We start from the raw sequence: 10077 nt of genomic DNA on the forward strand, positions 1-10077 counted from the left end.
TGGCCCCCAGCAGGGCGGGGTCGGGTCGGGTCGGGTCGGGGCGGGCCGCCCTCCTCGGAAGGAGGGGGAAAGCGCCGCCACCTGCCCCCGTAGGGGCCGGCCCGTTCTCGGGTATTTAGAGGAGCGCTGCGCCTGCCGTCACTTGCAGCCGGTGCTGGGCAGCGGCTTCGTAGCGCTATGAAGGGTGACGGTATCGAGAACCCGGTGTTTGAGCCACCCAGCCCCGACCTCCGCCGCCAGCGCCAGGCGAGCCCCGCCGGGGCAGATGCCGGCGTCCCTGAGGCTGAGGAGGGGCCCTGCGGGTGGGGCCGCTGCGCACCTAAGGCTCTGCAGCTCTGCAACAATCCTGAGGGCTACCTGGCTGCCTACAGCCTCCTGGCTATCTTCCAAGGTAACCTGTCCTCGCTGCCTTGTCCGGAGCCGCAGGCCTGCTGCACTCCTCTCCACCTTCCCTGTGGGACCTGGCCCCTGCAGGCCTTCTGCTGCCCTGGGCACATCTAGCTCTCCATCCTGGAGCTGCAGGGGAGGCCAAGTGGGAGCCTGGGCTTGGGAAGGCAGGGGAGGTAGTGGTGGTGATTTGGGTGGTGGGGAAGGGGAGGCAGGGTTCCTCCAGCTGCCTGAGTCTGGTGCTGTTGCTGAAAAGTGACAGTAGTGGCTTCACTAGGGGAAGAAAGTACTGTAGTGCCCTGGATAGGGAAGCTGCTCATACAGTATTAGTCTCTGTACTTAGCTCTGTTCCTCCTTTTCTTCTTTTCCTACCTACCTTTTTGACCACTGATGAGTCCATGGTCCCATCTGCTCTGTGCTTCATGCTCTACTCTAGACTGCGTCCCCATTGCTCACAGGGAAATTAGTGCTCCATATGTGCCTCACAGGTTGAGACATATAACTCAGGGAATAAAACACATGATATAAAACAGTAGACAAAACTTTAGTGCCCTAGCATGTACTTTGTTACCTGCCTGACAGTTAAGAAGGTACCTTGGTGTGGTTGGGTGGGACTTTGGCTAATTAAGATGGCTTTAAAAAAAATCTGGTTTTGTTCTGTGGATCCCAGTGCAGTCATCTTTCTAACACTTGCCTAACAGCTTAACTTAACCTTGGGGGGAACCTGAAGTTTACCTTGCTCTTGATGTCTGTTGTTCAGCTTCACATATTCTTGTCCATATTTTTGGTTTTCTCTAACAAGATGTGTTAGGATCTTGGCAAGCCTTAGGCTTAGAAAGTGGTAATAATGGCTGAGGGGGAGAGGAAGCATTAGTGTACCAAATGTACAAACTTGAGGTTTGTAAAGCTTAGATATTCTCCTGTCAAAAGGAGCTATTGGATTAATGTTCAGAACCCTTCAACTTTATTGGACTAGCTAGAAAAGAAAACTTGTTTCCTGAAAAATTGAGGCTTTAAAGCTCATCCTTTTTGCTTGTAAAGAATGAGACTGCTGTAGAGGTGTGGGGGGACATGGAGAAGAGATTCAGTGCTAGAAGAGCAGGCGGACTATGCTAAAGACGGGTGGAATATGGATGGCTGTGTTCATGCCTGGAACCACACTGAGGTAACTGAGGTGGTCTGAGGAGAACTGAGTAGAAGGTTCTGCTTAAAACCTAGAAGGATCTGACTGCTGCTTGTGTTGCTTGGAAAATCCTTAGAAGAACCAGTGTCTTTCAGTATGTGTTTCCATGAACTCTTTCTGATTTCAAGGTGTTTAGAATCTGATCTTTTCTTAACATACACATGTTGTGTTAGAAAAGTATCTAGAGAGTTTTGGGCAGAGCCTGTTGTTCCTTACTTGTATTTGAAAGGCTGTGCTATAGCTGGTAGGACCAGGAGGTGATTACTGTTGCAGTTGTTCTGCTGTTAGCTCAGATTTATTTTCTCTAGCATAGTAAAAGAAAGGGAGGAGTGGAAGAACTTCTTACATGGTAGATTTCAGTGGCAGCTGATTACTAGAAGACTTTTAGATCATGCAAACTAGACTTGAATATTTCCAGCACTTCTACATTTGCTATAGCAATATTTCTTAAAATCCAGTTTGCTGTGCTGATCTGATTGTCTGCTCAGCTGAACAATGAATTCAGTATCGTTTAAATTTTATCTCTTATTAGTAGTGTTGGTACATTCCCAGTCACAAAAAGGTCTTGTATCTTCTCTGTCCCCTCAGGGTGCTATGGGTGCTGGTTATGCCACTTATCCATGTCGTTGTCCTGTGGTACCTATCTAATCTAGTTCAGATTTAGGACCTTAATGTAAGGAAACTTCTGATGCTCATTTTGAAAGCTGATGTAGGCATGGCTATTATAGACCTTGTGGCATTCTTAATGATGTGTTATCTGGATTTTCTGAACAAGTATCTTTCCTTTGGCTAGATTGTAGAAAGGAAATCTGGCACTGTAGACTCAAGTTGCAACTCTTTTTGAGAAGCATGAAAAACACCAATCACTTTCAGACAAGATATTCAGTGCTGCATGTGAAACTTTGGGAAAATATTTAGGTCTTGCAGCTTCAGAGTTTAGATAAAAGCACACAAAACAACACTGGGATTTTGAAGTTACGTGAGCTACTACTTTACTCTAGCTTTGGGTTCAATTACTTAATTCACCCTCCAAATTACAGGAAACCATCACTGAGGAAGATAAAATACATCTATAAAACCTGCTAATGCTAATGTACATCTAGGAAAGGTTATTTCCTAATATGCCAAAGAACAATGCAATAGTAGTTAACACACTTTTAATGTATGTAAGTTGTTATACTAGACTTTTTATACAATGAGTGAACATAGGTAGTTATCTGCAGTGACCTGGTACATGTGTGTAGATTTTTGTGTGTGTGTGTCTAACTGAAGGCATGTATTTATTAGATTATTTTCTAGCTGCCCTAGGAAAGAGGTTATTGTTACCATTAGCACCTGATATGCTGTAATTCAGCTCCTCAGAAGATTCCAGGTGAAACTTAACTCTTCATTTCTGGCTGTTTCTATTTCAAGTACATGTGAAACCTGTATTTCCAGAATAGAAACACTTCTTTGTGTAGAACATAGTTACATGACTAATACCTGCTTTCTGTATGGCACTTAGAGTTGCATAAATGTATGATTGCATCTTGTAATACAAAACCAGGATATGCTGCAGTTTATAGCTGTAGTAGCAAACAAGGTAGAAGTTATCTCACTATTTTGAGTGCAGGAAGGGCTGTTTCTAACTCATGTCAGTAATAATTTTATTAAACAAACCAACAGAACCACTGTTTGAGACTGGTCCAGTCTAATCTGTCTGAAAAATTTGGATGGTGCTAATATTTTTATACCCTGATCAGATTTGTTACGAGAAAGATTTTTAAGTTATTTTTGTGTTTTTGTTTTTTTTTCTTTTTTGATTGAGTGTCTACAAACCACTGCTTTAAAGCCATCATACTTATAACAACTGTAAAGCATGGGTTTTTTTCGGTTAAAGGGATGAAGAAAAAATACTCTTTTTTTTTCTTAGAGCAAGTGAAGTTGGTTTATGATTAATCTGGATTTTGTGGGTCAGTACACACTGTACCTAAACTCCTAACAGATGTGGCAGGACAATAAGGTTTTGGATGAGAATAGTTAAAAAATAATTTCTATACTACTATTGAAGTGTTGCGATGTCCTTGTAGAATTTGTTTTTCACATCAAGTTAGTACCAGCCAGGCTCCATGTTTCCTGAAGAGATTTTAGTGATTAATCACTAGATGATGGCATTGAGAAGTTATACTGCCATTCATCACATTTACATTTTTACAGATGAAGTCTAATTAGCCAATAAAATTAACTGCAAGGTTTTATGTCTTTTAGGATATAAATTAAGGGTGGCAGCTTAAACTACAGGTAAAAGACAATGTCTTCTAGTTCTGTAACCAACTCACTATGTAGCACACCTACTTCATGTGAATGTTTTAAGGGCTTAGTAAATGTTTGAAGTGCTGGCAAATGGGAAGAACTTGTTTGTTCATTCCTTCATGCTAGTATTGTTCTTTGGTCAATGCTCCTTAAGAAAATAAAGCTGCTAAATGTATAAATAATGGCAGTGGAGGAACACCTGAATACCTCTGTTATTCCCATATTAATTTAAGTGTGGTGGTCAGACTGACAGGTGAAATTGTCATCCTTGATAAAGAGGCTGTAGCAGAGTATTAGAAAATTAAGACTGTGCCAATAGCTGCCTCCTTATAGAAAGCTGAAGTGTTTAGTTATGGTGGGGATTGCACTGGTAAGAAAACAGCTGGTTGATCACACACTTGGAGTAATTTTTTTTAGTATGTAGAGCACTTAAGCAGACCTGTTGAAGTTCAGCCTGTGTAGTTGCACTTCTGGGTGGTGCAGTGCCTGTTGAAAACTAACTTAAATCTGTTACTGTTCCCAGTCATCTCTCCTTTTGTTCTGGTGTTGGAATGATAGTAGAGAATCAAAGAGGAAGGATAACTGTAGGGCCTGTGTCATGGGAGATGCTCATCTGTCATCTGTGAGGTTACAGAACTCTTATATGCAACTGTGACTCCAAGACTTCCTAACTTTTTTCCAGGGTATATATTTTATTACAGGCCCAGTTTAATTAGACTACCATGAAGTTTTCTGACACTGTGGTGAAGTACAGCTATTCATCTCACTTGTAACAGAATCCTGTTTTGGGACTGTTAAAAGTAAACTCCTCTAAGTTTTAACTACTTGGTGTTTCACATACAGAATGTGAGGCAGGGTGGGAGGTTCAAGTTAGTATCTACAAACAACACTTTTGTAAAAATGGACAGTGTGTATAAGCATGCACTGGCAGTTGCAGCTTACTTGCTTCTACTTTTGGATCAGTTTTTTGGAATTTACCTGTGCTGAAGTAGAGCAGCTTGTGCAAGGCCTTTTTTCCAGGTTGACTGATACTTCTGCTTCAAGGAACCTCAAGATTCAGAGGGCAAACTGTTTCCTTAGTTAATCACCTCAGTTGCTCTGAAAGAGCTGCAGAGTATTTTTAAGTAACTTTACACTTTTTTGTATTACAGGGGAAGGATGTCTGTTCAAAAGCCTTCTTGTATCTTCCCTTTGTGATGGCAGGGAGGAAATTATGTTTGTTTGACAATCATTGTTTGAAAGCTATATCCTGAACTTGCTTCAGTTGTAGCTTGTATTCTAATGCAAGTCAATCTTGACTAATTTCCTTTTAATTTTTACAGTATCTTATGACACTGTAATGTATTCTGTTTGAAGTCTGTCTGTGCTTTGAACTGAATCTGGAACATTAATATGTGAACAGAGTTTGAGGCATGGTATTTTGCTGGCTTAATACTTAAGTGTTGAATCTTTAATGCCCACAGGAGAGAAAAAAGTTGAATAGGTCCTGTGCAGTTTGGCTGGCTTAAGTTGGCAATGTATCAATCCACTATACACCTGGATTTTAAAGCTAATAAATACCTTAAAATGTAACTTTGTAAATATATTAATTTTAACCGTTCCATCACACAATGATGGGTTTACCCTTGGAACTCTATCCAATTGATGTATCTTTGACTAATTATCTCCTTTTTTTTTTGTAGGTATTGTGGTAAATGGCCTGATTAATATTAGTATTTCGACAATTGAGAAGCGTTACGAATTGAACAGTTCCCTCACTGGCTTAATCTCTGCAAGCTATGACATTGCTTTTTGTGTACTGTCACTGTTTGTATCTTTCTTTGGAGAAAGAGGGCACAAACCACAATGGCTTGCTTTCTCAGCATTTATGCTAGGATTGGGCTCACTTATATTTTCCTTACCACACTTCAGTAGTGGAAAATACCACTATGGAGCTAAACTTGAAGGTAAGCTTATCCTTATGTTTTGAAAATGATTTAAAAAAAAAAAATCTCTGTAGCAGCTTGGTGCAACTCTTAATTTGGCACAACATAGTTAATCTCTGTCAAAGTCCTAAAAATAGAGTATTATCTCTAACACTGAAAACAGAATGTTTCTGTGAAATCTGTAACTTCAAGGGCTGTCTCTTCACAGCGAACTTTCTTTTTCAGAAGAGATCTGAGTGTCAATGTCAGTTCTTATAAGCAACAATTGAATAAAATGCTTTTTTGACTTGCATTGATGAATGTAATTAAAATTCACTTTGAGTAAAAAATGATCTGGCATTTCTTTGTGAATAGGAATCCAAGTTAGGTCAGCGATGTAGAATAAATGTTAAAGGAAAGCTGTTAGATTTACCATCTTCTTGTTGAAAGGTGACTACCTGTAGTTCTTTTGGGTTTTGAACTATTAAAGGCATCTTGAATAATTCATTAACAAGTTTCACTAAGTTCTAAAATGTTGATTAAAACTTGTAGGTTTCTTTGAAACAAAGAGGGAACAAGCAGTACTGACCTATACTGAGCAAAGCAGTATTGTAATAGTGGGAGCAGCCAGTTCTCAGATCTTGCATATCTTTTCTCATAAAACAAGATTTTAAGTGCAATGTGCTTAATACCAACTATTTGCATCTCAATTTAGTGGCACACCTGTAACTAATAAAGAAACATTCAGATATGTTTAAAGCAGGATGACTTAATCTTTTAGGATTGTCTTAATGGTTATTGCAGTGTTTAATCAGACTTATGCCTTCACTGACTAAGCATATGAGAGTGCTCACTAAAAAAATCAGTAGGTATTAAGCAATCTGATGGAAAGTTCTCAGTCTTCTGGTTGTTGATTCTCAAATTAGGGTTTTAAGTGTTAATCATGTCACACACTTCCATGAGCTGTCCTGACATCAACCATTAGTTAGATAACTTTGGTAAGCTATTGTTCCCCATCTAATAAATGAGGATCTGAGGCAGAAGTTAATTGAACTTTTAACTGAACAAGGCCAAAAGGAGAAACTCTTCAGGGCTGGAGCTGTGAGCAGATGATTGCTTGTTACCCCTTAGTAGAGGGGCAATAGCTTACTTGCTCCTGGCTCTATGTACAGTCCCCTTTCTCTACAATTTCAGTTTCAGTATCACCCTCTCTACTTCACTAGTATGGAAGGGAAGCTGAATTTAACACAAAAAAGTTCCAATCTGATCGGAGGTTTGGTTTTGGGTTGTTTTTTTTGTTTTTTTTTTTTAATTGAAACAAGATACTGACAGGGTGGGAGTGTGAAGGGAGATGGCCAACTATTGCAACTGATCTCTTCCCCCTCCTACCAATTTTGGTTGAAATCTCTAAGAATCTGTTTCATCAAACATCTGCCACTTCATCTGCCATTAAAGATACTGTAGGTGTTGATATCTTATTAGGGGTCATGGAACATGTACTTGCTTCTCCATGGCACTGTAAGCTGACTGCATTCATACTGGTTTTACTGCTGTAAAGTTGGTAACTATGCCACAACTGTGATGAGCAGAGTTAAGGACTTAAGCTGATTTAAACAAAACACTAAGATAAATGATTACAGAGTGCAGGGAATGTCTGCACCATGACATACTTGATGTAAATGTGCAGGTGCTGTGCAACAGCATCCTTTAACAGTTAAATAAACCACAGTATGTGATTTTATAGGATAGCTTGTTTAGCTAGTTCTGATGTTGATGAAGAATCTTAGCAATATGTTTAGTTGCAGAATTTAATAGCACCACACCCCCAAAACACTCCTTGTTGCTTATTTGTTTGGATGAGTAGTTTACAGAGATTTTAATGTATTGGGAGTAAACTCTTTTATTTGATGCTTTTTATTAAAATCTACCACCTAATTTATTTTTGAACAGTTCCTACTTGAAACTGGTTACTTGATTATTTATGTTCATCTGTTATATGTAAGTATGGTGAGTTTCACCTGCATGACAACTTCAAAGTAAAGTTCCGTGCAATATTCAATATGGCTGCTGGGTTGGTTAATTTGTAAATCTAGTCTGGAAATACAAAATACATCTAGCCTCCAGTATAAGGCTTAGAGACTTCCTGGAACTTACTGTTTTACCTTGAGATATTAATTTACTTTTATTCTGAGTATATACATAGTCTACTCTACAAAACTATTCAACTGGAAATATTTATCATAGTAACACTCTTTAGAAATAGTTTAATCTATTTCATATTCGAAGAGTAGATAACCAATGGTCTACTTACAGAAATTTTTAGCCACAGCAGACATGTCTTGTCTAATCTCCAGAAAGACTTCAGACTCAAATTTGTAGCACAGATGTAACCCGCTATTTGTTCTGATAACTTTTTTAGGTTATGTGGGGTCGCCAGTGTCTCAGCTGTCTCTTATATTTGTAGTCAGGAGCTCCATCTAGTGGTTTGTCTGTAATGAAACCATTCTGTATTTGATTACCCGTAGGCAGTGCAGAGGACTGTAAAAACTGCAGATGCTATAAGCAATGTACTTTTAAACTTTGTCTCGGATCTTACTGAAACATGTCTACATTTGTAAAAGACGTCTGTCACAGCAAATGTGAAATGTAGATCTTCACCTGACACAAGGAAGATAACTTTATTGTGAAGACAGTCAAGTATTGGAACAGGTTACTCAGAAAGACTGTGCAGTCTGTATCTTTGGGGGTTTTCAAGACCCTGCTGAGTAAAGTCCTGAGCAACTTGGTCTGCATTCAGTTTTGACACCATTTGGTTTAGGAGGTTGGACTACATGACTCCCTGATGCCTCTACCAACCTGAATTATTCCATGAGTCTCTTCAGTAACAGGATGTGAATGGTATCTTTGGAAAAAAGAAGTATCTTTGTTTAATAACAAGTCTTAGCCATTTGAGTTGAAATGTATGTGGTGTGATTTCAGAAGAGGGAGAATGACTTGAACACCTTTCTTCAGTTCTCTGTTCTACTGGAAACTCAGGTGGTGGATAAGTCATTTAGGGTCTGAGAGTTAGTGAGCCCTCTCAGAAGGGCGTTAATTGATCTTCCTTCCCAGAACATGCCAAGGACAATTAAAGAGTGAAGAAGACTGAGACATTTGAGTACTAAAGGCAACAGAATATGTGTGATGCCAGCTTCTAATCTGACTGTTTTGTCTTGCACCATCAGTATGTCTGTGGTTTTTCTGTTGCTTTTGCTCTCTGAAGAGACTATCTGATTAGCCAAATAATGGATAGTGCTGCTGTTCTCTACACTGCTTGGTCTATTTCTCTATACCACTTAAATGTTATGTAATACTGTAACATCTGCCTTTATAAACTAAGAAGTTAGTCTTCATTCAGCATGTTCACTGAAGCTTTGAGTGACTTTCCCATTCAAGACTTAAAGGGGAGACAGATTTTTAAGTTTAAAAAGAAGTAGAAACCAAGCTGTTCTTTATTTCTCACTCCTTACAATTCTCTTTAAAGTATTCCCTGCCCCCCTCAAAAGACAAAAACTGCCCACACCTACTAGCTGCAGTTTAAGATGTGAGTAAAACTAGTCTTGACCTGTCTTTCTTCTAATTAATGTAATTGCTAAAGCATCTCACAGTTGGTTCCACCTTCTTGGCTAGTATGTTGCATTAGATATTTGGGAATATTTTGGCCTTTACATAACTTGGATTCAGGTAGGTGTGTTAGATTAAAGCATGCAAGAAAGTTTTTAATAACCAACTCTGTTGGATGGTGTTGCCTTTAATGCAGTTTTGCTTTTTAAAATGCAAGTCTAATCTACTGACTTTTACAAGGGAAAACAAGTTTAATGAGGAAAAGGTAGTTAAAAATGGTCAGTCACCCATCTTAAACTCTCCCAGAGCTTGGCTTATCTCAGGTTAGACTTTCTTGATAATTTAAAAGCCAGTGCCTTCTCTCTCCACCATTCTTACAGCAGCAGCAAACAGGTGTGTGGATCTAATCCAGGTTAGATTTAACCTGTGTCACTTTCAGTCCAAGGTTTAAGCAGATGGGTACACAAGAAGGGTATGACATGAATTGCTAAGGAAGAGAAAGTAAACTGTTGTTTAGCAGTTCTGACTTACGCTGGTTTAAACTAATCTCATAGTTTGTGGTAAACTGTCTGCTTTTAAAAATGTTTCTTGGAAACATTAAATATGGTCCATGACTCCACTCAGCAAGTGCATGTGTATTTGCTGACTTCAAAAAAAAAAAAAAACCCAAAAGGTCATAGCTCATGCAAAGAAAAGGATTATAATTGT

The 10077-nt window shown here is 39.2% G+C and overlaps 1 protein-coding gene across 1 annotated transcript in view; it reads left to right on the top strand.

The window, feature by feature from the left end:
- Positions 1–177: 177 nt before the first annotated feature.
- The window catches only part of SLCO4C1 (solute carrier organic anion transporter family, member 4C1), a 33519-nt gene continuing 23619 nt past the window's right edge, over positions 178–10077 (top strand). Inside the window, exons 1-2 of the mRNA XM_010565058.1 lie at positions 178–391; positions 5545–5808. Coding sequence (XP_010563360.1) covers positions 178–391; positions 5545–5808 — 478 coding nt within the window. The remainder of the gene's footprint in view (positions 392–5544; positions 5809–10077) is intronic.

The sequence above is a fragment of the Haliaeetus leucocephalus genome, unplaced genomic scaffold (assembly GCF_000737465.1).
Source record: "Haliaeetus leucocephalus isolate CR32 unplaced genomic scaffold, Haliaeetus_leucocephalus-4.0 Scaffold185, whole genome shotgun sequence".
Taxonomy (NCBI): Eukaryota; Metazoa; Chordata; class Aves; order Accipitriformes; family Accipitridae; genus Haliaeetus; species Haliaeetus leucocephalus.